The sequence below is a fragment of the Gymnoscopelus braueri genome, assembly GCF_963280865.1.
Source record: "Gymnoscopelus braueri genome assembly, chromosome: 1".
NCBI classification, from domain to species: Eukaryota; Metazoa; Chordata; class Actinopteri; order Myctophiformes; family Myctophidae; genus Gymnoscopelus; species Gymnoscopelus braueri.
This window is the reverse complement of record NC_137603.1, coordinates 50,012,742-50,040,460: the sequence shown is the minus strand read 5'-3', so window position 1 is coordinate 50,040,460 and position 27,719 is coordinate 50,012,742. Positions and strand designations below refer to the sequence as shown.

General features: G+C 40.9%; 1 protein-coding gene across 1 annotated transcript; it reads left to right on the top strand.

Moving 5' to 3' along the window:
• Positions 1 to 50: 50 nt before the first annotated feature.
• galr1b (galanin receptor 1b) lies at positions 51 to 27,492 on the top strand (the record flags this gene model as incomplete). Its single annotated transcript, XM_080433548.1, has 3 exons — positions 51 to 725; positions 3,924 to 3,989; positions 27,175 to 27,492. The coding sequence occupies 3 exons, from the start codon at positions 51 to 53 to the stop codon at positions 27,490 to 27,492; spliced, it is 1,059 nt and encodes a 352-aa protein (XP_080289674.1).
• Positions 27,493 to 27,719: the final 227 nt, after the last annotated feature.

Below are 27,719 nucleotides of genomic sequence, written 5' to 3'. Positions count from 1 at the left end.
CGATGTAACACCGCCCGGTATCACCCGTCGCCAGAGAGGAGACAAGAGACATGCTGCAATGGAGCAACCACACGGTTGTCTGGTCAGAAACGCTGGATGTAAATCAGACAGATGCAGATCAGGGGGACTCTGCCGGTCCAGAGGCCGTGATAGTTCCCATCATATTCGGACTCATATTCCTGCTGGGTGTCGCCGGCAACACCATGGTAATGGTTGTCATCGGGAAGTTTAAGTCGGGAACGCGCGGCGCCAGCAGAAGAAGCACCACCAACATCTTCATCCTCAACCTCAGCATAGCGGACCTCTCGTTCCTTCTGTTCTGCGTTCCCTTCCACGCGACCATCTACTCGCTGCCGGAGTGGATCTTCGGAGCGCTGCTGTGTACATTCGGCCACTACTTCGCCATGGTGAGCATGCTGGTGAGCATCTTCACCCTGGTGGCCACCTCCGTGGACAGATACGTGGCCGTGGTGCTCTCCAAGAGGTCCCCGAGCATCAGGAACAGGAGGAATGCCCTGGTGGGCGTCCTGGTCATCTGGGCACTTGCTTTGATTTTCGCCGTGCCGGTGGCGCAGCACCAGGTGTTGACCAACCACCCCACGGCTCCGAACAGCACGTTCTGCTGGGAGAAGTGGTCCGGACCCTCCAAACAAATGTATAAAGTGACCATTCTGATCATAGGCTATCTGTTACCGTTGGTTTTGATCATATGCTGCTACTCAAAGGTAAGACTGATAATAACGCACGCACGCACGCACGCATGTAGGCACACACACACACACACACACACACACACACACACACACACACACACACACACACACACACACACACACACACACACACACACACACACACACACACACACACCCAGACACACACACACACACACACACACACACACACACACACACACACACACACACACACACACGTCGCAGATTTGATCTGCAAAAAAATCAGTGGTGGAAAAAGTAGGCTACTCACATGTTTAGTGAAAGTAAAAGTATCAATACTGGAACTTAGAAATACTCTGTTACAAGTAAAAGTCAAAATGTGCAAAAGTAAAAGTACTCATCTAATAAAAATAGTAAAAATAGCACATCTACAATCTCACAATGCCTTGCATCACGACCTTTGTGAGCTTGTAGATATGCTATTTTCAAATGGTTGAAACGTATATAGGGTTGAAGTGGTTAATGTATGTTTTGTAATAATCAAAATTTGCAAAGTAGCCTAACTAGTAACTTAAGTTTTCATATAATTGTAGTGGAGTAAAAGTACAATATTGGCCTGTAAAAGTATAAAAATGCCAATATTGGATGTAGTGGAGTAGAAGTAAAGTAGGCCTACTGAAATTTGAAAATACTCCACTCAATAAAAAATACCTCAAAATCCTTCATGCCGACACCCCATTGGTTAGAGTTCAGGTTGCTTTCATCTGGTCCCAGATATAATCTGTTAAAAATAGATGTAAGAACTCAGTTGTCCCTGCTGCTATTTGCCCATTAAATAACACAAGACACAATTATGTTTGTTGTTTGTTGGCGTGTGTTGATGATTAGGACAGACAGGCTCATAAAGTTTACCTTCACATGAAGTGAGAGCTTCTTCATAGTGACATTTAGTCATTGTTGGTTCATCTAAAAACCGTTTAAAGAATAGACTTCCTTCCTTTGACACTGACAGCAAAGCATTAATAATTGCACAGGATGATCAAAGGGCGCCGCAATGCGCCCCGTGCTTTGAACCTTGACCTCTTCATAGGGCAGTGGTGGAAAAAGTACTCAATTTGTTTACTTTGGTAAAAGTATCAATACTGCAATGCATAAATACTCTGTAATCAAAATTCACTTGAGTAAAAGTACAAAAGTATTGGCATCAACATATACTTAAAGCACCGAAAGTTTTCAAATGTATAAAATGTATATATTTTGAAAATAGCAGATCTACAAGCTCACAACGCGTTGCATCGCGACACATTGTGAGCTTGTAGATCTGCTATTTTTTTGTAATTTGTAATAATAATCCAAATCTCCAAATAATTAGTAAATAAAGTTTTCAAATCATTGTAGTGAAGTAAAAGTACCATATTTGCCTCTGAGATATAGTGTATAGACTAGTAGAAGTAAAAGTAATGAAAACTGGAAATACTAGTAAAAACATACCTCAAAATTGTACCTAAGTACAGTACTTGAGTAAATGTACTCTCAGTTACTTTCCACCACTGATCAAAGGGCGTTGTGCTCGTTGCAATGCAATGCGCCCCGTGCGTAAAGCACTTTGAACCTTCACCTTTCCAAATAGGCTGTTAATGCACGACACATAGCTGACGCATCATTACTAGGCTATGTGGTGTGTGCTTAGAGCAGTGGTTCTCAACCAGTGGTCCGGGGACCACCAGTGGTCCTTGAGGGGGTTCCAGGTGGTCCCCAGCTAAATGACGGAGAGTTGGTAACCAAATGGACCCCTATAGATCTTTAACTCTTGAGAGTGTAAAATGAAACCAAATGGACCCTTATGGGTCCATTTGGTTTCATTTTGCACTCACAAGAGTTACATTATTGTTATTGTTAAATCTGCATTAGCCTACTTAATTAAATAACTGTTATTTTGATCAACGTTTGCCTGTCATCTCTCCTATGGTACCAACATCAATACAGCATGGAATTGTGGACAAAATCTTATTCAACGATAACAAAATATTCTTGGGTCTGAGAGTCTAAATCTCATCAAATGGTGGTCCGTGGCTCAAATGTCGAATAAATAATGGACCTTGAGATGCAAAGGGTTGAAAACCACTGGCTCTCCCAACGCCTCGTGCGTTTTAAAGGCTAAGTGGCCATGAAAAGACGTTGATGGATGGTTATGTCTTTTCCACTTGCATATAGAAACACTATGTGTGTGTGTGTGTGTGTGTGTGTGTGTGTGTGTGTGTGTGTGTGTGTGTGTGTGTGTGTGTGTGTGTGTGTGTGTGTGTGTGTGTGTGTGTGTGTGTGTGTGTGTGTGTGTGTGTGAGAGAGAGAGAGAAAGAGAGTGAGAGTGAGAGTGAGAGTGTGAGAGTGAGAGTGTGTGTGTGTGTGTGTGTGTGTGTGTGTGTGTGTGTGTGTGTGTGTGTGTGTGTGTGTGTGTGTGTGTGCATGCATGTGTGGTTAGTCTTCATTTTAATTCATTTTAATATTTAATAATGCTAAGTATTTATCATTCAGAAAATGGCCCATCTACACTACAGTATAGCTGCAGCATTCCCTTTTTTTGGCTTTTATTACTTGCAAACATCGTTACCAGTCTATCAGTATGCATTTTACATTTCCATTGCCTGCTGTTCATCCAGAATAACTTAATTACTTTATTGGTGAGCTGAGATTGCACTCATCTTCTTTCTGTCATTTTTATTGTGCCTGGCAAGCCTAGTTTATTTATTTATTTTCTTTAAAATTATGTATGATAGGGACTTGGGTGCCATAAAGGCAAACAACATACATTTATTTATAAGTGTTTAGTTAATAAGTGCTACCTGTTTTTGCTTGGATTATATGATTTATAGCATTGTGTTCAACACATGGTGTATTGGCAGAAAAAACTTTGGCAAAATTGGCAGAATCCATTGTCTCCCAATGGATTCAATAGTTAATTTAGTCACAAGCTTAATACTTAATTGTTCAATATTTATAAAATCCACAGAAACATTTCATCACTTTCACTTATCTAAAAAACAACAACAATATATACTGTTATAATATATATATATATTCTTCATGATATCATATTATATACAGCCAATTCTAATGAACTGTTTTAAGTCTAATGGACATAAAGAGAAACAGATCATTAATACAGTTAGCAGGAGTACCCCACATGTGCCAGAGGGGCTGAGTGTTTGTACTGTATCTATCTCACAAAGATGTTTTTTATTCTGCCAGGTGTTGTTCCATCTTCATAAGAAGTTGAAGAAAATGTCAAAGAAATCGGAGCGCTCAAAAAGAAAGGTATGTCCTCTGTCTGTATTCTGTCCCCCAAAGTGCTTCTCTCTGTTGTCTGGAATGTGATTGCTTTTTTAAAATTAAGTGTGAACAGCAAAAAAGAAGAAGAAACAAACACACACACACACACACACACACACACACACACACACACACACACACACACACACACACAGTCACACACACACACACACACACACACACACAAACGCACGCACGCACGCACGCACGCACGCACGCACGCACGCACGCACGCACGCACGCACGCACGCACGCACGCACGCACGCACACACACACACACACACACACACACACACACACACACACACACACACACACACACACTCAAACTGGATGAGAGCAAAAAAACACATCAGAGCAAATTTTCCTCTGTCTTTGTGAGAGGAATGCGTCCTCAAGCCAAGCTTTTATTCGTATAAAAACAACAATAGTATACCTAAAAATACCTAGCCATTTCCTGCTCCCGAAGTCTGGGGTGACCAAGACCAGTATTAAATATGGGAGACTGTAATTGGTAGTTGGTTGTAGGTCTAACCAATTGTGTCCAGAGCCATTGTTTTGATCCCGCCCCTTGCAATTAATTATTTTAGTTGTACACAGACCTTCATCAGTTTCATGTATCGAAACTTTCCCAATTTAAAATAGAATAGCCTACATTCAATTGCAAGTGAAGAAGACAGTGTGCAGTAGTCCCGTTCTATGACAGTCAGCCCATATGGGCTTCTCCGATGCACCCGTTGATCTACTGTATATAGATGTGCACAAGTTATGCTCTTTTATTTGACTTTTCTTTTTTTTCTTTTTTTTGTCGAGGATGGACAAAAAAAAAGCCAAAAGGCTTATTTAGCTTAAATGCTGTAGTCACACCTACGTACGTCGTTACCACAGCAACGAATGTTGCCAAAAATGAATACAGGACACACAATGAACACACAATTTGATCATTCGAAAACAACAGAATAGTCTATCCCAAATATTGCATTTGAAATACAAAAGGGTTTTGCCTGCAGCATGGACACAGCCTAAGTGCCTTTGCTGCTTTTCAAACATTCAGCTCTTGTCATGTGCTTCTAATGAAACATGTGAGCAGAGTTGACCTTGTTTCCCCTGTCAGTTGTTAACAGCCATCATAAATCTGCTCGTGTATAATTGGGGGTTCATAACAAGTCTGTTTATTCAGAGAGACTGTGAATGTAAGAGGTTTTGGGGGCAGTGGGTGGCAGTGATGGACAGTAACAAAGTACATTTACTTGAGTACTGTACTTAAGTAAAAAACATTTGTACTTTGTATTTTTGGATACTTTTTGGACTTCTCCACTACATTTCAAAGACACATTTTTGACTTTTTATTCAACTACATTTCTAGGAAAGGAAAATGTGACTAGTATGACGAAGCAGGGCATTAATTTACGAAAAAACAAAGAAAGTTAAAATATGAAGATAAGGGGTTTCTGCCCAACAGCAACAATATCTTTTTAGCCGTTCCGTTGTGCATTTTGGCAGAAGCCTATGCTTAGCTTGACACATTAGTGTTTCAGGCCCTCATCAGTTGTTTTGATCAAGTAGGCTACTACTTTGATATGCTACTATCAATGAGTGCAACAGTTTGGACCTTGGAACATTTATGGCATGTTAGCAGGGACGTTATCAAAGCCAAGCCACCGTGTCCAAAAGACTCTCCATACTAGCTCCTCTTTCAGCCAAACATTTTGTTCTCGTGACCAAATAAGAAGAAAAGATTGGTCTTTGTGCTAAAGCAAACTGTTCAGATTTCTGTTTATTGACTGCACTCGGCTGTTGGGACTTGGAATGGGACTTGATCCCTCAATCGCCCCTGGCCCTGGGGCTTTCTGCTGCCTTTCTCCTCTTAATGTTTTTATAGACAGGCAACGCCGTTGCCAATGACTACACAGTTGACTACACTCTTTGTGAGTTTAAGGTGGGAGAAGAAAGTCACCATTTAAGGAAATAAGGTTGTCTTTATTGTACGATGAATAGGACAAAATTATGGAAAAAAAAACATACTAGAAAGAATGAGAGCAGAATGCAGTCCCAGTTGTCTATTTACCAGGTGCACAGGCTAGGAGAGTTCAAAAAGAGCAGAAGAATGCCAGCACTCACAGAAGTGTCCTTCAGGTACTTTTTATTCATATAGGCAGAGGCAACACATGCCTACCTCAGCAGAAATCCAGCACAGGTGTGTCACTTATAAAGGGGACCTGGGTGAAACATATAAAGAGGTCAGAGTAGACACTGTCTGGCTTGTGTACACGCCTAGCTTTGAATATCGTCACTTTTATGAATTCAATATAAATCAGTACCCCTTTCAAAGAAGGCCTCAGATATGCAATGATCGGTAATATGGTGTTACACCCGATTGGTTTGAACCGACCGAAATTGCCAATTGTCCCAGGGAGCATGGATGCACTGAATTTTCATGGCAATCCACACCTTACATTTTGAAATATCTTGTGTGAATGAGGAAATTATGGCCTACAATAAAGGTGTCAGCATCTCTCTGATAGTCATAAAACCTGTTGTTTATCTTTAATACTGTTGTGTTTGGAAAAGGTCTAGACCCCTCGGAGCTTTCAACTTCAGTCCATGCTGGCTTGAACCCCCGAATTGCAGCTTTGCGGCTACAGTATATTACACATACATGCACACATACATACAGACAGTAATGAATAAATAATTTTTTCCTTTGGGCTTGAACCCCTGTTGGTTTTGCTATTTCCTGTGAAATGGTAAGTAGGACATCCAAAGAAAAAATAACGCAAATTCTCCGTTTCTTGGTGCTGAGCCAAACTGCAAAAAATAGAATCATGAAAAACTGAAAGGGTCAAAACGTCGTATCTGCTGTTTGTCGTAAATCCAATTTTTAGATTTGTTTTCATGATTTTTCACCAATGATTGGGAGTTGTGTGCATTACTTGCACCACAAATATGACTCCCATCAGCCTGATGGGGGTGTTATAATTAAAGGCGGGGCAACAGATAATTTTAAATGCTGGCTATTGAAATATTGTTGGGGAAAAACAGTATATGTTATAATTTGCCATTCTCATAAACAAAACATCTTTAATAAATGTTAGAAAAGGATGTTTGAACAGCTAAATCTGCCCTGCCCCCAGAATTCAATTAAGCAATTTTTTACAGTAGAGGCTTCCAGAGCATTGCAAATATATCAGATGTTGAATGCTAGACATTTACAATGTTATGTTCATTTATATGCCAATAGTGTACCAACTGGCAATACAGTGAAGAGCAGCAGCAGGTTCCTCCACTGGTGATGTCATCACTGTGTAGTTTCATTCTGCTACCTTTTCAACACTTTCTTTGTACTACAGACGGTGCAACTGTTCGCATTTGTGGTGCCTCCTATGGGCAGAAGTGAAAGCGATTTTCTTGGTGTGCTCTATAGAGGCCCCTCAACATGCAATTTTTTTTTAACGGTTGTTGTCACATGACAACATGCCTAATTTGGGGGGAAAAGATCTGTGACATTTGTAGCATTTCTATCTTTGTATGCACTCATGACACCTTGTTTTTCCTTGCATTGTCCAATCAAATGATTGTGTTGCGGATTGTGTTGTCATCCTATACTCACTAGTGGGGCTAAACATGAGAGGGAAAAAAGGTATTATGGGGGGGGGGGGAATATCTTCTTTAGAAGTGACAACATGCTGCTTGTGAGCTTAGGCTGTGATGAATGTGGCGACACATGTGCAGAGTTTGTAGTTGATTTGCCCCAGATGACTGCCTGGTTGGTCTGCTGGGAATGAGCACCTCTGAAAATGCCCAGCCTTTATAACCCTGAGGGCTGACCCCGTTATATGGCAGCTAAATGATCAGTGCAAGTAGCAAGGTCCATCTGGTTTATGGAAGTAGGCTATAAATATAAGGAACTTAACTCCCCATGTTAAACATGAACAAAACCCAGAGACCAAATATGGTTGCTGACTTGCTGTAATAGTTTGGTCGCTTCGTTTGGTAAAACCACAGCAGAGCAGACCCAGGAGTTTATCTGGGCACAAAGGAACCAAAACACAGAGTGGAAAATAGTGGCCTTCCACAAAACATACTTAGGTGAAGCATGTTGTGTTTTTGGCTAGTGCGCATCCACACAGACATCAGATTGAAAAATAGATATATATAATAGATATAGTACAATGTTTGATATGATATGATATTTATGATATTATCACATTTTTTCCACACTGAAGGGAGATGAGATGGCGGAGCAGCACTGAAAATACTAGAAATCATAGTCATATGATTGAGAGGGCTAACTTAAAGACAGTGCAAAGCGTAGTTGACATTTCCGGACGAGAGAAGGAGTACCCGTGGGGGGCCGTGGCGCAGTGGTGAGATTGGCTGAATTAATTGTCAGTGGGTGTATTGCATGTGAATTTAACCATGACATACTGTATTAAATTATCACTTTTCATTGCCTTCAAGAGCAGTGAGTGTGCTGTGCTCATAACTATGGATTACTGGTAATTTCTCCCAACATCAAAACGTGTGGGAGGTGTAGAGTTGTCAACACCTCAAACAGACCTGTGAGTGGTATTTTACATTTTTGAAATGCCACTTGACAGATGCTTTATTCAAAGCTCCTCACAGTACAATTCAATTCAATGCAATCTTTATTTCAGACTCAAGGTCCATATCACCTACCAAATGACAAAAATACACAATGCCCCCCCCCCCCCCCAAAAAAAAGAAAAGAAATAAAATATAAAATGAGTCCAGCCTACAGCCAGTCCACATAATATGCTCACAGTCTGTATGAGCTGTTGCGCCCATATCTATGGTTGCGCCAATGTCTCCACATCATGGAAGAGAACAGATTAGAACTCTTCACAGCGTTGATTAAAATCACAATAACACAGTTGTCAGTCTCTTCAGAGCATTTACAATGCATGTGCAATGAGTACATGCTACTTAATAATTTTTTTTACCAACGGTGGCCACAGGGGCAATGAGCACCCAAATGCTGTCAGGGATAAAGCGATGGTTTTCACTTTAAGCATGCAGGTCTGCAGAAACACAATGTTAATGGCCTACATGATGACGCAAACCACAGACGGCTGCTACTTCCTCTGGTCTGTAGCACTCCACCTCCATCTCCTCAGGGAGTATTTGGGGCTCTGGCTGCTGTAGCCCTCAGCTTCCACAGTCTTCCTCTTCGGAATGGATCCAGAGGATCCAGTAAACGCCAGTGACAGGGCTCCTCGGGTCCAAAATAGATGGTCATTGAGGAGATGAAGCATTGGTGATGCCTAGGTCCTCCAGCGCCGCCATGACCTCCAGCTCTACCTCGCTGGGTACTGTATGTGTGAAGGAGTGAGGCCAGATGTGGGGTATGTCTGGGGGTACTCAATGCCCTTCAGCCAATTGTTGGCCATAATCCGTGGCAAACTGAAATGATCTGTTTGTGCGGGTCTAAGGATGCCATCAATAATCTGCTTTCATGATTCAGGCACATTTTCAGGGATAGTATGCCACTTGGACACAGACCGGGGTCTGATCAGCCTATAAGGACCGCAATGGAAATAAGCCGCTGACTTTTTTGCGTTTTATCCTTTTGATAATGGTGTGACAATGTATATACTTTACTTACCATATTATCAATAAAGAGGTCAAAGTCAAAGCATATGATGCAGAGCCACAGAAGGTGTTCAGGGCATCACTGGGGCGGCAGGCCGTGCTGAAGTCAAAGTCACCCATTTTAATGCAATAGCCTAGGTGCATTCTCTGTCTTCAGGTCCCTGTGGACAATGTTATGGTATGTGTGTGGAGATCAGAGTCACAGTTTATGAGCTTAGGTGTAGAGGCAAAAAGGGGGATGCCAAGGATAGACCCCTAAACCCCGGTCAACAAAATACTGTGTTGTCAGAGCACCTGTGGTAAAAGCAAATGGTAAAGTGGAAAGGTATGAAAGGGGCCCTGGCACACTGAAAGCTTCAATGACGCAAGCATCACTGATGCAAGTCCACCTGTTCACATTGACTAATTAATGTTAAAATGGACTTGTGTTTCTAGAACGGTCAAATGAGTGAAAACTAAAATACATACACTGCATTACAAGATTGAAATAAAAAAGTTACCTTACTGCATTGCTCTCATTTTCAATGGTTTGTGCCATTATGCGTCAATTCTCCAAAATAGAAACTTTGAAAGACAGGTTTTTAATTTACTCTCTTCATCCTTGAAGAAGAAATTCTTCCTTTACACTTGACGCCTCCAGTGCCATTGTAAACAATGGGTGCGTTTGAGTGTCTGACAGGTGAATTGTGTGGGCCTTGAGTCTCTTTTTTTGCGAAACAAAATCAAGCCTTAAGCAATTAATAAAGAAAAGGGAAGCCTTTTTCACACTCACTGTCACTGTATAATGAAGATAGATAGTTTCATGTCACCTTGGTAATCAACATTTAATTCTGAACGGTTTTGCCAGTTCCCGATGGCACAGTTCAGCTGAAACCAGGTGAGCATATTACATCTGCTTGAAAACACAGGAAAGGCAGGCAGCTTATAAAATGAGATAAAGAAAGATGCCTGGTCTCACGTTATATCTTTCAGGTATTTACTTTATTTTAGTTTTAGGACGGCAACAGGCAACAAAGGTCAGGGAGGACAGTCAGCCTAACCTCTGCTTAATTTGCCCTTTGTCAAAAGGGTTTAGAACCTGCTCTTCTATTCATCCTTGAAGATGAAATTCTTCTTTCACTCTGCTTTCCACCATGGGAATGTCAGAGTTCAGGGTTAGCCTCACAGCAATTGGTAATTGTTCACTATCCTTCTAATCTTTAGGCAACACTAGGCAGAACACAGATTAAGGCCTAACATTTAGACGTTATAATGATATGTTGCTGGATTGCAGCATGTTTATAGTCTACAGTTCACATCAATATCTTGACTGAGGTCGGATGAGGGTTATTTTTAGTTTTGTGAGTTGTAGAGGGAACAAAACCACTTGAATAAATATTTAGATTGCATGACAAAAAAATCAGTTTATTCCCCATGTACCCAATATATAAAATCAGGTTACCCTTGCAGGTTTTAAACACAGTTCACGGCCTCTAGTTGAAACACTCTTCCAACACTGTGGTAGCCGTATTTATGCAGAGAACGGAAAATACGGCATACTAATCAGATTTCCTTAGCCAAATTGTTACAAAATGTAGGGCCCTGATGAAGAAGACTTTGTGTACCCAATTATGATGCCTCTGTGACCATATGTAGTCATTATATATTCCACACAAAGACCTCGTTAGTGTTTCTCATCTAGAGGGTTCTCATCTAGTTTTTATCCCTGCTTCTGGTCAGACTGAATTACTGTAAATGCTTGCATTTCCTTTTGGGAAATACAGACTGATATGTTTGATAATATCACTATTTAACAATGTCATTAAAATGTATGTTAACCATTTGTGTTAACGCCAACCTGGTGTCCCAATTTTGGCAAAAAAACAGACAAAAAAATAACAAATAACAGATTTACAGGCTCACAACGTGTTATGTAATTTACTACAGTATATGGTCTAAATGTCCTTCACTTCATCAGGGATACAAAACAGACATGCACAACACAAATGTCTGTTTTGTATACGGACAATTATAAATTATATTCTAAACACACAGTTGTACAAGGTTGCAAGCATCAAAAGTCACAAGTACATGTATAACTTGTGGTACATGTATAACAGGTACATGTATACAGGTACATGTATAACTCATGTGTTGTATGGATATTTCATATCGAACTAGCATTTAAGAGTGTGCTAGTGTTAGTGGTGAGGAGTGTGATTCACCTCTCACCAGGCCTTGCTGGTGTGCAGTCCAATCTTTGTCTTCCACTTTGACTTGGCCAGCCCTGTCTGGAGAGCTGTTAGACTGGATTAGATTAGTTTATTATGGTGTTGTTTAATCTTAAAAACTCAAAAAGGAAGTAAGCTGGCTGTTTCCTCTATACCTAGAATGTGAAGAATGGACTTGTGAGTGGAATAGCCTCATGTCCTTGCCTGCTTAGCTTGGGGAAACGAGCTTGAGAACAGAGAGTATTGCAGAGTACTGTTTTATTCTTTCAGTACAAACAATATTATTTATGTATTAATATAAACTGATAACAACCATTCTTATTAGCTCATATCATGATAAATACCTAGACATAATTCAGCCCATTTATAGCCTCTATCTATCTATCTATCTATCTATCTATCTATCTATCTATCTATCAATTCACAAAACCTCTGTATGTACAGATTGTATGGCTGTGTGTGTGTGTGTGTGTGTGTGTGTGTGTGTGTGTGTGTGTGTGTGTGTGTGTGTGTGTGTGTGTGTGTGTGTGTGTGTGTGTGTGTGTGTGTGTGTGTGTGTGTGTGTGTGTGTGTGTATGTATGTATGGTACAGTACAGTACAGTACAGTACAGTACGTAGTATGTATGTATGTCCCGGGCATAACTCGGGTGCCGAACAACTTCAAACTTGCCGTGTGAGTCTCAGAGGCATTTGGCCTGTGTGTCCTAAACAAATTGACAACACAAAAGGCCAAGTGGCATTGCCCCTATAATGATGACATTCCAGGCCTGAACTATACTTCTGAACCCTTATCTTGCTGCCCAAGAAATATTCAAGTTCACAGTAGACTATACGGTCTGCCTACAGTGTAAAACTGAGCATTCCATTTGAAACCTGTCACTGATATAGGTACAGTGAAAGACTGTAGATCTTCTGGTGTACAGAACCTGTATGCTGAGCTCAGAATAAGCTGCAATTACAATTTAAAATGTCATATTGGCTTGAATTAGGCTATTTCTGGATGGCTGTGTGTCTAAAGTGGTTATTTAATGTTATAAATCAGTTTTAATACCATGATTGTGTCACACTGACACAAATATTGTATCAGAGAATAAACAACAGTATAAATTACACTATTAAACGTCCTAGTGCCACAGTCCAATGTCCTTCTTTAAAATGATCATTAGGGGGCCAAGCATGCAGTGAGTAAGCACCATTTAGATTTTGTTAGTTTTATTATTCCATGTGTATCACTGTTATTATATCTCTCTCTCCAAAGCACTTCCCTCCATAAAATAACAATCTTTTAAAAAAACTTCTTAAACCAAGACATTAACTGCAAAATAGCTTTTTCCATACATGGATGGATTTCCTAGATTATCAAGAAGTTCCACATTCTCTTGAGCAACAGGATTCGATATTAAGTCAATATGATGGGAGGTATTTGGTCCTGATACATCAGGAGTCCAGTCTGTTCCTATTCCCCCCTTTGCCAGAGAAGCTTACAATGGTTGAGTGAAAATAAACAGGCAAGGCATCCTTGGACATTTAACCACACCCTAGGGGCGTCCTCAGAGTTACTACAGGGGACACACACAGTTTTTTTGTGTGATAGGAACATTATTATTATTATAATTGATAATAATAATGTTTTTATTTATTTATACAAACAAAAAACATTGAATTGAAACAACACTGATGATAGCTCTGTCAAATTAATCTCTGAAGCAATCAAAACGGCAGCATTACTTGGAGGCAACCCATAGCCACTTAAAAGAAAAACCTGTGGAATGCTTCCAATCTAGTTTGATATTGATGAGACAATCAGCTAAATGTGCTGAGCTAGTCTTTTATCAAGTTGTGTTCTCAGAAAAAGTTAAAATACATATATGTAGTGGGGCCGCTGCTTCATGTCTCTGTCAGCTAAAACGTTGAAGACCCCTGCCTAAATATATATTTCTGCAAAATCATTGCACTGTATCGTTAAACAACGAAGTGAACACTTACTGTAATGCTACACAACAAATTAACTGCTCTGTTCCTCCACGATTTTCTTCAAAGAATAGTGGGATAACTAGCAGAGAATGGTGGGATAACTATCAAAGAATGGTGGGATAACAAAGACTGAAAAAAGAAACATCAGTCTTATCCTCAAAATTCGGTCAAAGGAAGGCTGCATTTCCAGGCTGCGTTGTAAGTAGCCTCTGTAATGGGAGTTTTCCGGTCTACAACGTCAGCCTTCACAGACACAGCTAATGAGTCAGAGAGGAAGATCTGTTCTCAGTTTGGGAATCAAATTGATACCTCTTTCTGGTGGAATTAACCCCTTAATTTATTACCCTGCCTGCAGCAATGAGAGGCAGGATATTGTAATCGTTCTGTGTAACTCTGAACGGATGAGTGCATTTTCATGAAACTTGGTGGGAATGATCAGTAGGCTGACAAAAAGAGGTTATTAACTTTTGTGTGAAATCAGGATCAAAATCGAATATGGTTGAGCAGATTTTCATAAAAGTCTGTGGGAATTAATATTAGGCAGCACCGAAGAGACAATTACATTTTGGTCATAAATACTAAAGGTCAAAGTCACAATGAAGGTAAAGGTCAAAATCGAGATCAGGGGCCAGTTTCCATCAACTTAGTCCTTGCATAAAGTCCTAACGGTTAATTCGGTTAAAACCTTTCTAAAGAACTGACTTGTCATTGGTTGCACCAACCAAATGTACTCCTAGTTTTAACCACGACCGGTTTTAGCAATGCACGTCCCTGTGAAGGTCCACACGACTGTGGCTAAGAAAAATAAATGGAAAATGTCAAAGATAGTGAGATATGAAAATTAATAGAGCTGTCTAGCCAGCACTGGGACACGCTGACTGCCAAACGAACAATGTTGCATTATGGTCTGACACAAATTACAAGTCCGGTGACAACTCTTCAATGAGTGTCGCTCAGTGGGCAGTGTGCAATTTGTTGGCTGTCTGTGTGGTTCTGCATGTTGTTGTCATTTTATTTGTGTCCATGACAAAATCCAGAGACAGTAAAGCCTATCCAAATAGTCCCCTCCTACAGAACATAAAGATCTCAATCTCAGCTCCTCATCATTATTATATCCAGTGGATTGCTTTCTGTCCATAATAACTCTCTCCTCTCCACTCCAGCACTTCTACTGCAGTGTGACACATCAAGCCTATACAGGAAATATCTTTATAGATTGACTTTACTTTTGATAACGACCGGACTATTATTAAAATGGTTGATTTTACTTATTTTCGTTTAGAGAGAAAGGAGTTAAAAATGTGTCCTGTTTACTCCACATGATAAAGATTGTTTCTGGCATGCACAAACAAAGCAACAGTTGTATCACAATATAATACCAATCACAAAATCTCTATATAGTGTCTGTAATTCACATATCTTGAGAACCGTCCAACCGATTGACTCAAACTCGGGGTGCGCCTCGCCGAGGACCCGAGGGAGTGTGCCTGGCATCGAGTGGTGTTTGGCTGGTTGGCGGTTGTCCATATTATTATTATTATGTTATACAGTATTATTCTTCAGTTCAGTTTTATTTTCCCAAAAGGTGAAATTTCAATCGGAGACATTAAAAAGACATAGTTAATCCATGAACAGTTAACCACTTAAATCATATATACTTCGTTGACTGCGGTCCCCCGAGGATCTATACTATATTAGATCTATACTTGGCCCCCTTCCTTTTTCCCTCTACAGTCTACACCAAATCTCGTTGCCGATAATAGTAGATCTACAACATCATGAGTTGCGTTGTGAGCTTGTATTTGCCCAGAATAGGGATGCTAGGGTTCATGTGGTTAAAACAATGCAAGAGATCAACATCAAGCAGACAAGGAATAAACAAGTTTCCCTTTTATTTCACTTGCCGGCATCACAGCATGACCTCCTGTCTGAGGGAGTGTCCCTGGTTCCAATCCGTCCCGGAGCCCTTCTCTGCTCCCAGTTTCCTCTACACTGTAAAAAAATTAAGAAAACAAACAAACAACCAACAGCCTAATATATCTTTCAGGGGTCATTCTAGACACTTGCTGAAGAGTGTCTAGAATCACCCCTGAAGAAGGCTAGTCTGATGACTGACAAGATACTTAGCAATTCAATCATTTGCTGATTGAATCGTTAATTTACAGGACAATCTATCGCCTGATACAACTGCAACTGCAGTATGCTTGCTGTAGGTAGCTTATGTCCATAGAACACGTAACTGTGCTGACTCCAAGAAAAAATAAGCATAAAATAGTGCATGCGTGCGTGCGTGTGTGTATGTATGTGTACTCACACTCACGGGGGGGGGGGGGGGGGTCTTAGATAGGAATGGAGAGAGGAACTAGAGCGATAACTAAGGAGGATGTTCACTAAGGAGGATGTTGGGGAGGTAAAACAGAAAAAAAACTGTTCAGATGAGTGATCACAGCTCTAGACTATTGACAAGGATTGGCTGTGATAAGTGGAGGCAGGTGTAGTAGACGGTGAACTTGCATTGACAACTTTATACAGTGTATGTATATACTGTATATATATATATATATATATATATATATAGTGCTAATAAAATACTATAATGCAGTAGTAAGTTGTCCATCTGTTCCCTGGAGTGTGCAGTCCCTTCCTTGAAGGTCCATTCCCTTTTTTACAATTTATATGCCTGCTGACTAGACTTGCACCTCCAACGGGGTTTTTTGGATGTGCAGGAGTCCCCTTTTTCGTTATATATATATATATATATATATATATTGCTAATCGTAAGCAATTGGGATGGACTATGAAAAATCTAACTGATACATGTTATGACATAGGGAGCAGTAGTAAATAGTAAATTTGAAGAAAATGAAAATCGGTCCAGCGGAGTAGCTGCTCATAGACAGACGGACAGACAGACGGAAAGACAGATGGACAGACGTTCCGGCCTGGCGGGGATAATATCAAAAAGTGGCCTTTATAAGAAATTAATATAAATACACAAAATACAGGCTTAATACCAAAAGGCAACTTCAAGTTCTTCAGTGCAAGTTCAGTAACAGCACAAAATTAGTTTGTAAACTTTGTACAGCCTAACAGCTGAGGAGATGAGTGTTGGTTGGGATGATGACCCCAGGGTAGGGCGAGACTAAATGGTAAAGGGGGGGGGGGTGGTAGTCTCAGGATCTGACGACCATCGTTGCTTAGTGAGCGGTCGGTCGTCATGGCTCCTTCACTGGCCTCCGGTGGGTCTTAGATAGGAATTGAGAGAGGAACTAGAGCGATAACTAAGGAGGCTGTTGGGGAGGTAAAACAGAAAAAAATTGGTCAGATGAGTGATCACAGCTCGAGGCTATTGACAAGGAGAGGATGTGATAAGTGGACGCAGGTGTAGTAGACGGTGAGTGGCTGTGGAGGGCGATCTATATTCATGAACTTGCGTTGATTACAACTTGTGTGTATGTATATATATATATATATATATATATATATATATATATATATATATATATATTAAAATGTGTTGACAATTTATTGAAGAATATTCAAGCAGAGAAACAGCATTTACAGCATCAGACCTCTGGCCTCCTGGCCAGATTCATTGGAAACAAGTCCGCAAGGACTTTTATGAACGGACCTGTTAGACAAAGTATTTTAAATGTAACTGTGCTGTTTTACATTTTTTGCCTAATAAAATATTCAATCAATCAAAAAAGAGGTCCAGCAGGGCAAAAGCCATTTGAAGTGTCATCTTGAACACCTCTTATACACAGAGATGCTCTCCCTAAATGGAGATAAATATAATCAGGCTATTAAGTGACTGTATAATATATAATAATGCTAACTGGTTAAAGTAATACTAGGTAACGTTTTCAACAAAACTAAAGTTAAATTGTATATCTTTTGCGAGTGGCAAAAGTTTCACAACACCCACTCCGTGAATTTCACCCCCGGAAGCCTTTTATTTATATATTTTCTATTGAACGTGTACGGGGGGGACTTTCCCGGGAAAATGACGTTCCTGGCCAACGTCATGACGTCGTGGCCGACGTCCTCAGGAACTACCACAACGGTTTCCTGTTTGGCCAGGAACTACTGCGCTATTAACAAAAAGGAACCTCACGCTGATTTTAAGAGAATGTAGGTTTGGGTGATCGAAAAAGAACAGAAAAATAAAGCACAGCTCATGGTAACTAATGCTCCACTGGCTAAGAGAAACGATCCGTAGATAGTATAAAACAATTAAAAGATCGCTTTTTGAAACGCTTCCGGCTTCCGGTGAAAACGAATGGAATTCTGGGTAATCGAGGACTAGGGAAATTGTATGCAGTGACGGTAGTGACCAGCAGAGGTTGCTAAAAATCGTTATTTGTGATTTTGCATTGTACAACTTTAAGTTAAGGACTACCATGTATCGTATCACTTAGGACAGATTATATGACTGACTCAGAGAGTAGTGTAGAAGTCGCAGTACTTGGGGGAAGTCAGTTGTTGGATTCTATGAGCTATGGTTCAAATACAATTAAATAGAACAGAAATTATTTTGAACAGATTGGCATTCTAAAATTTCTATTACATTCCACAGTTTTTCTTTTTGTAAAAAACTATGGCTACACTTACTTACAAAGCAGTAAATCTGCTTCTTCAAGTTTGAGAACTTACTCTCTCTCAAATGTTGTAACATTTTGTATAGCCTATGTGAAATATTTACGTTACATTTCTGTTTTTCAAGGCTGAGGGCTCTTAGCATTGCAATGCTTTATTGACCGACTTCAACGGCACTTAATGGGGTGTCCGAATATTAATACGGTTCACCCTTCTAAACGTTGAAAGGCCAGAGATTAGGCAGTAAGAACAAATCATTTCATATTAATGGCAAATTCCGTGTTTTTAGATATCAACTTTATAGGGTGACCATACGTCCTCTTTTACCCGGACATGTCCTCTTTTGGGGTGCTGTCCGGCCTGTCCGGGGGGGGTTTATAAAATCCTTCAAATGTCCGGTGTTTTGGGATTATTTATTTTTTACAATGAAAGCGCTAACTATGGCTATGGTACTTCCATAACCCCGGTTTTGTAAATTGCGAACGAGTTGTTCACATTGTTAGTGTTGCCATGTCCGAATATTTACCGCAACTTCAAAAACAAAAATGTGCTTCTTTTTCTGGCTTGTTTTGGAGGAATGTTTCCTTATTTCTCTCACGAGACTTGGCAACACAGCTGCTGATAGGCTGGAGGCACACATGACCAAACACACACACACACACACACACACACACACACACACACACACACACACACACACACACACACACACACACACACACACACACACACACACACACACACACACACACAGTCACACAAACTCACACAGACACACTGAACAGCATACATCGCGCTCAGCGCTGCCTGTCATATCATTGCTCCCCGACTGAGAAAAGTTACACAGACAGAGGCGGAGAAAATGCCGAAACGCAAATGCAACTTCACAGATGAAATGCGCAAAAAGTACCCGTGTTTTCGTCTGGGTCGTGACAAATGTGAAGCAGAGTGTACTGTTTGCAAAGCAGGAACAAATTTGAAGCAGAGTGTACTGTTTGCAAAGCAGGAACATATGTCTCCGTGGCAAATAAAGGTTCGTCAGACCTGCAAGCCCATATTGCCACTTCAAAGCACAAGAAAGCTGTGCAAGGCGAGACTTCTTCTGCCAAATTGACCGACTATAATAATGTATAATAATGGGGTACCTTACTTGTTCTAAGATAAGTCTAAGACTTGAGAGAGAGGTTGTTTTATTTTGTTAAAAAGCTGAATGTTCATACAGAACTTAACATGAAATATTATAGAGCATATTTGTATGAGAGTGATTATTTTGTTATCTACCTCTTTTCTTTTTGTTTAAATGTTGAGGCATTATTTATATTTTTTACATTAGCCATAGGAGACATTATTTTGAAGAATGAGCTATAACATGAAGAACAGGCTACTTCTCTATTTTATTTTGTTTATAATTAACAGGTTTTGAGGCATTTTTTACATTTTTACATTATAGACATGAGAGGTTATTTTGAATAATGGGGTACCTCACTTGCTCTAAGATAAGACTTGTTGAGAGAGAGATGTTTTTTTATTTTGTTAAAAAGCTGAATTATTAATTTAAGCTGTGATTATTTTGTTATCTGAAACAAACAGAGGAGACATGCTTTAAATAAATAAATATATTATTTATAAAGCAATATTTTTCAGTACCTCAAAGAGGCACAGAATTAACCGAATTAACCGATTTAAGGTACCAAAAAACCCCCCAAAAATTACAAATCCGGGGGAAAACCGCGCGCGCATGCACGGAACGCATGCTGCACGCGCGTGCATTCGTTGGGTGTCCTCTTTTGGGGAATTCAGAATATGGTCACCCTACTTTTAGCTAATACTCCTATATTAATTTATTCAGCTAGATATCAAACATATTCTTCCAGTCTTCATTTGGCTTACGGGTCCATTTGGTTAATGTCCCTACTACAACGATCCCCACTGGGCTGGTGGTCCACCTGTTCAGTGGCTCACATGCATGGCATGTGTCTGATAGTTGTACAGTTGGCCACCATCAGCGAAACATCATGATTTTGGGTCATCTGCTCATAATCTCTGGTGGTAGATATTGGGTCATCTGGCACCATTGATCTGGTTTTGACCAGGTTGACCTGTTTTTTTCACAATGTTTGCATCTTTCTTAGGTAATTGCTGCGTTATGACAAAGAAAAACGACTGTCAGCTGACAGTGTAAACAGCAGAGCTAGGCTACTCCAAGCGCTGTGGAGTGCTGCTAGTAGGCTATGCTAGCAGGAGGAAATGTTACTCGCTTACCAACAAACAGGCATTTGAGTTCAAACAAACATACAAGGCAGCCCAGAGTAGGCATCCAGCACCGTGAGGAATCAAAGTCAACACAATTTTACACAATATACTGTATAGTAGGGGTCCCTGATTCGTCTCTCTATCAGCTAAAGGGTCCTTGGCCTAAATAAAACATTGAAGACCCCTGTGTTAAGCGGTTTGTGATAGCAACACCATGAGGCTGATTTGCAAAAAGAAGTGGGTGTGTGCATGCTCAGTTTCACCTCAGTTCAGTTTGCCTCCCAGGTGTGTCAATGGAGTATGCCTGGCCTACAATGTGTCCTTTGTTAAGAAGTTCCTTACCACCCACCAGGAACCAGCATACTGCAAAAAAAAAAGCAGAGTCGTAGTGCCGTCACAGTGTGGGTAGAAAAGTAAAGTTCAAAGATGAAAAGTTTTGTCGACTTCTGAAGATGAAAAGTATGTATCCTAAATGCCATGACTTTTCCCAAAATATCATATGCCCTCGCAGCTAGCTTATTGCACTTAATGTACTAGAATCACGCCTGGTTGATTCTCTCTGTGTGTGTGTGTGTGTGTGTGTGTGTGTGTGTGTGTGTGTGTGTGTGTGTGTGTGTGTGTGTGTGTGTGTGTGTGTGTGTGTGTGTGCATTTCTGTCTGTGTACATGGTCTCAGATAAAGTTTGGATTAATGTAATTCAGAAAAAAGTTTATTGTTGCACATCGATCAATGAGACGTCTCACACTCACACAACATCAGAAAGGATCAGATTAGAAAGAGAGAACAGTCTGGTTATGTACAAGCTCTCCTCTGGGAGAAAAGGAAGTACACAAAAACACACACCTTCTATTGTGTCAAAACTGAAAAAACGGAAAACACTTTCTATTGTCTCACAACAGAAATGAACAAGTCACACATATTGTCACAAAGATGTATTGGAGGTTATGACAGCTCTTAGCAACTTAGATAATGAAAAAATTATATATAAATGGTAAATGGTGCATTTATATAGTGCCTTTATCCAAAGAATAAAGAACCCCAAGACTCTGCGGTGGTGGGCAGGTCCACTCCGCCACCCGAGCGCCCTTTCTTTGTCATTTATAACCACTTGGTAAACGTCAATGATACCCCCTTGGCACATATTATGTGCCAAGGGGGTATCATTGCATATTGTATCAAGCATATTGCTTACGGAGATGAGAATGCACACATTATAGGAAAAGTAATTTGTTTTAATGGTTAAATATGCTATGATTATTTATGCGTCTTAATTAGAGACACACCTGATGAGGCTTCAATAAGATAGATGCAATAAGATAAGCCTCAATAAAGAGCCATTTGACAATAATTTGATTACAGAAAGCCACCTTGGCTACAAAGTCATTAGATAGCTATCGGCCATCATCACTGCCCAATGAGCTACAAATTAAATGGAACCTCTTACACCAGCATTATTACTGTCACGCTCTACATAAACAATCTCACCCGGTGTGTATGAGCAGGTTCAGTAGTTGTTCAAGGGCACTTTTGAACACAAAGCAGCAGCAGTGCAGTAAGGTGAGCCTGGGAACTGGCCTCACTGCCACATCTGCAGGACATCTACAAGGAGCGCTGTATGCGCAGAACAGATGGCATCCTAAAGGACTCCACTCACCCCTCTCATGGCCTGTTCAACCTCATGCCGTCAGGGAAAAGATAAAACATTTTTTTTAAACTTTTAAAACTTTTTAAGATCTGATCAGCCAATTATTTTGCTCATTACTAACTTTTAAATGGTTGATTTTTAAATTCTATGGTTGATTTTCAAATTCTTTTTTTAATCAGGTAAAGTTAAATTCTATGGGATATTGGTCATTTCACAGTGTATGAAAAGTACTCAAAACTGTATGGATAAGTTTGGTGAAGAGTGGCATGTGTTTGTGTTTTATTTTACTTTCTTCTTCTTTTTTTCAGGCCGACTCGTACAGGATTTGGGTTTCATTTCCTTGTATCGAATATATTGAAGCATTGAATAGTTTGAATTAATTTCGTAGCATAGAGGATATTAATAAGATATATCACCCAATATCCTGATATCTAAGCGATTTGTCCTACGACATTGAAGGTATAATTTCTGCATAATGTGGGATGTGTTTTTTGTTTAGTTTTGTCCTATTTTTTCTTCTCCCTCTCCGGACACTATTAAACTATTCAGAAGTTAATGGGAAACGGGGATATCTCATTATCCCGTTATGATGTTTTTTCCTCTGGTAATGACTGCACGCCGGGTAGTGGATCTGTATTACCATCAACCTAACTGAAATGTCCTCTTAACATTACAGTGGAGTGAATGGCCTTTGCCTGCTGCCTAAAATTGCGTGCGTTTATGCGTGTGTGTGTGGGGGGGGGGGGTTGATGTGTGGATGTGGGTCTGTATGCATGTTAATCTGAATGCGTGTGGACGGGTGTATGGGGATCCTACTGTATGTGTGTGTAGGGTAGGTATTTACAACTCTAACTAGGGACTTGGATAATGCTTAATGCTGTTTGGTTAACAGAACAACACATGTGGTTACTGGTGTTGGTCTGATCCCGGGGGGAATACAGATCTGTTTGGGTGGGTCTGTGCGCTCCTCTGTATTTAACTGGCACAGAGGACTTAAAATCGTGTGAGCGTGTGTGTGTGTGTGTGTGTCTCTCTCTCTCTCTCATGCTGTGTGATGCAGAGTGAGGTACAGTGGCTTTATGCTCTCAACGTGCTGGATAGTGCGGAGCCGCTGCAGCACACGGTGTAATGTTGTATCCTACCAGGGACGTGCTGGGCCCCTAATTCAGCCTGGGAATCTCAGATAGAGAGGCCCTTAAGGAGCGCGGCCCGAAAATAATTTGCCTCCGGTGGTGCGGCAAGGTCCCAAATACTAACTGATGAGCGGTTTATTTGGTTACTAACTAGACATAGTTGCAACACACCAACAACATGCAGTTTGTAGTTTAAAGTTCAGATAGCTAAACAACCATCTGAACTATTTTGTGATAGAAAGCATTTTTTACTTTGATTGGCATTCACAACGTGATGTGATCATACGTCGCTAGTGTGACGGCCCTGCCCCTCTGCCTCACTGTTGGCTAGCCGGCAGCCTTGGTGATTGCCAGAGTGGAGCAGGCCGCCAGGCCAACTTGCTACACCTGGGGTTATGGGTGTGGCAGAGTATACAAGGTCCTCTCCTTGAAACCTTTGGATCTCTCCCTATCCTCTCCAGAGCCTGTCTTGTGTGCCACCTGGCCTGAGTGGGCCCAGCCCTTTTGTTTAGTTTTGCACCTTTCTCTACAACACTCACACAGCACACTCCACACATTCACACATTACATACATAACTGACTACTGACTTATTCACACCTCATTCCATTCCTTTTGTTTATTGCTTTATGTTTTAAGTTATAGTCAAATAAATATAAATTTAAATGTTTGCATCATGTGTGGACTCCCTTCTTTTGCCATGTAACCCTGGTGCATGACACTAGTTTGTGCTTAAAAAGTTATCCATGCTTAATGATGTTGGATAAGAAAGGCATTGTCTTTCTGTTGTGCTTGCTTACCACACCGAGTCCAGCGTCACAGCCTCGTTGCCTAGGGCAACTTGTTGAGGGGACTCAGGGGAGGTATGTGCCACTCTTCATTCTCAATCAATTTGAAGTGATGACATCTTATCTGTGTGCTAGTCAATCTAAAGACAGCTGTGTTGGTGCGCACTCTTCCCCACTCACTGCTGACCCTCCCTGGGGGAAACACCTTGCCAGATTATCAACCTGAAACTGCATGGAGCTTCAGTCTGAAATTGGCTGCAGTGTCGGCGATTATAAGGGGGAGGGGATTCGAATTCCCCTAAACCAATCACAAGAGATCCACGGATCCGCCTACATCTGACGTCATCGGACAGCTTGTTTTAGCAGATATTCGCTGATTGGCTTGTCGTTAGACCCACCCCCACCTCCGACTCTCATTGGACGGTACTTTTTGTATCGAAGATATCCTAGGCCAGGGGTACTCAATAGGCGGACCGCGGTCCAGGACCGGACCGCGGGACACCTCCCTGTGGACCCTGGACAGTAGGCATGTAACGATTTATCGTAAATCGATTTAAATCGATTCAAACTGGTGACGATTTAAATCGATTTCATAAAAACATACATCGCGATGCAACCAGCAGAGGACGCAATCGAGTCAGACTCCCTTCCTTGTTCTCCGCCTACTGTTTTGTCCCCTCAGGGCCACCATAGCTGCCTGCTTTCGGTCTCTTCTTCACTCACTCAACGGCTATGAACGGCAGAGTGGGGTTCACGTCCTCTCAGGCTATGAAATCTAAACAACTAGGCGATCGCACTGCATAAAGAGGGAAATGTGCGTCGCATGTAAACATGTTTATTTGATTGATGAATAGCCCAAACTATAACGTTTACCCCCTCCCCCGTCTGACGACGTTGTTAGCTGTCTGATTTACACTCTGTAGGAAACATACAACTGATAGGCTTCTAATGAAAACGGCTAATTCTGGAGCGCCTCGGTGCGGCTGTAGAGTGCAATGAATAATAATCTAATTTAATAATTTAACAATTGTATCAGACCGCTGACAACGTCAAACTCCTTTCAACACTGTCTTTCAGATATATAGCGAATTTCATTGATACTAATCAATTAATTCTTATCTAATCTAATTTGGAGCAGTTTAAAACAGTTTCTCTTATTACATAAATGTGTTGTTTTATATGCTGAGAATGTAGCATAGATAAAAAATAACTTGTAAATCCCAAGGCTAAGCCTTAGTTTGTTTATTTGAAGAGGTTTTCTTTATAATTTATTTCATCTGGGATATATGTTTTAAAATTCATTTATTTCATAAGACTTATATATTTAAAGTTATTATTTTACAAATAAAAAAGTATATGTCTTAATGTGTCAGTTAATGCATGTACCTCATGAATAAAAAGGCTTTATTTAATATCATATATTAAAAAGAGGATAAGAGAAAATACATATATTTTTTTAAATACATGATTTTTGTAAAATAAATAATCAAGGTTTTTCAGTAATTTGTCTGGAAAATAAATGTGCTAAAACAATCGTGAAAAATCGTATCGTGAACCTCGAATCGTGATTCGAATCGTATCGTGAGTTGAGTGAATCGTTACATGCCTACTGGACAGAGATATATTTTTCCCGGAAATCCCGGGGGGTACGGGGGAGATTTGTCTCCCCCTAGCTTCAGATTGGACCCCCCCCCAAGTAATTTAGAATAATAAAAATAAATGTTAAAATAATAAAAAATACTTATTTAATAGAACCTGAACCCACGTATGCATCGTAAGTAATGAATAATGAAGAATTAACATAACACAGTGTCAAATTAGCTAGATTAGAGGAAAATGAAAGGGGTCCTCCGCGCGCGGGGGACCCCCTCTATTATCAACCTAGATTTGCGCCGCTGCTCTGCACCCCAGTTGTATTAAATTGGTTGGTTGGGAGGGGATCAGAGTTGATAAGCTTGGCTCGATTGACCGACTTAAATAAACGGACCCGAGCCTTATTCAAAAAATTATTTGTGGACCCTCAAGATTTGTAGTTGAGTACCCCTGTCCTAGGCTCACATTTCAACACCAGACCAAGAGGCAGTCCACTCAGAGAGTGAGTGGGTGGCCGTCTATGGTTTGGAACCAGGCTAGGAAACACCGTCTGGCGGCGACGTACAAGTGTTGACTGAAGCCTGCATGTTTATCTTCAAACCTACTTACCCCTGACTTGGGAAGACTTTATGTTTGTTTTGCATGATATGCAGGCACCCCCCTCCCTGAACATTGTTAATGTCCTTGAATAAAATGTGATCAGAGAGAGACTCAGTTTTCAGACTGAGTGCAATCTTTTGTCCACTAGGGACGCATCATTTCTTTTGTTAAGAGCTCTGGGAACAATATATGAACATGGAGATAAAGCAGGACGCCTTCTCGGGCATCAGTTGAAGGGCAGGATAGCCTCATGTCAAATTCCTCAAATCATCAATAACTCAGGCTCATTGACAACTAACCTCTCTGAAATGAATGAGACCTTTAAGAAGACTTCTCTGACTTGTATGAATCGCACTCACCAAATAATGAAGCTGACATGGAATAGAATCCCCACCCCTCTTAGTCACCGGTGCCTTCCAACTGTCTGCCTGCTGCCTTGCTGTTGCTGATACAGTTCTCAAGCATGTCACAGGTTGTGGTTAACATCATAAAATGGTGTTTTAAGTCTAATATCATAAATTGTTCTCTCCTCTCATTTCTCACTGGGTTGTTAGTTTTTGTTATAAATCATGATTATGACGGCTGGGTAATTATCGTTAATCCTTTACTCTGTTGACATTAATTTCACATGAATGATGCTATCATTTGTCATACTTCGGTGCAGTTCTACTCCGGCAAACTTTATATATTTTTCTCTTTTTTCTCCTCTCCTCTCCTCTCCTCTCCTCTCCTCTCCTCTCCTCTCCTCTCCTCTCACTCCAGACAGCCCAGACGGTGCTGCTGGTGGTAACAGCCTTTCTCATTTGTTGGATGCCGTACCACATCATTGCGATGTGGGTGGAGTTTGGCCACTTCCCCCTCAATGATGCCTCCTTCGCCTTCCGCATTGTGGCCCACATCCTGTCCTACGGCAACTCCTGCATCAACCCCATCCTCTATGCCTTCCACTCCGAGAATTTCCGCAAAGCCTGCCACCAGGTCTGTGGATCTCGCCTGTATCCTCCACCCCCCACTGAGAAGATGGCACGCATCCGCGGGGGAAGTACATCATCCACCATGCGCTCCACCACTGCCATTTGAAAGTAGCCACGGGAGGCAGCAATAAGAGACACAAGAGAGAACCAAAACATAACATAACGTAGGGCCTCACTCACACAGATGAGTGAAGCAACGCGCCGGAGACGTGGGGCGAGACGGGGGAATGAGGCCGTTTCAATTAATTTCCTATGGAAGTCACGTGGTCTTGAAGCGGCTGACGTGCCGCAGGGGAGGGGGAGGGGAGGAGGGGGGAAATGAATGGGTGTGTA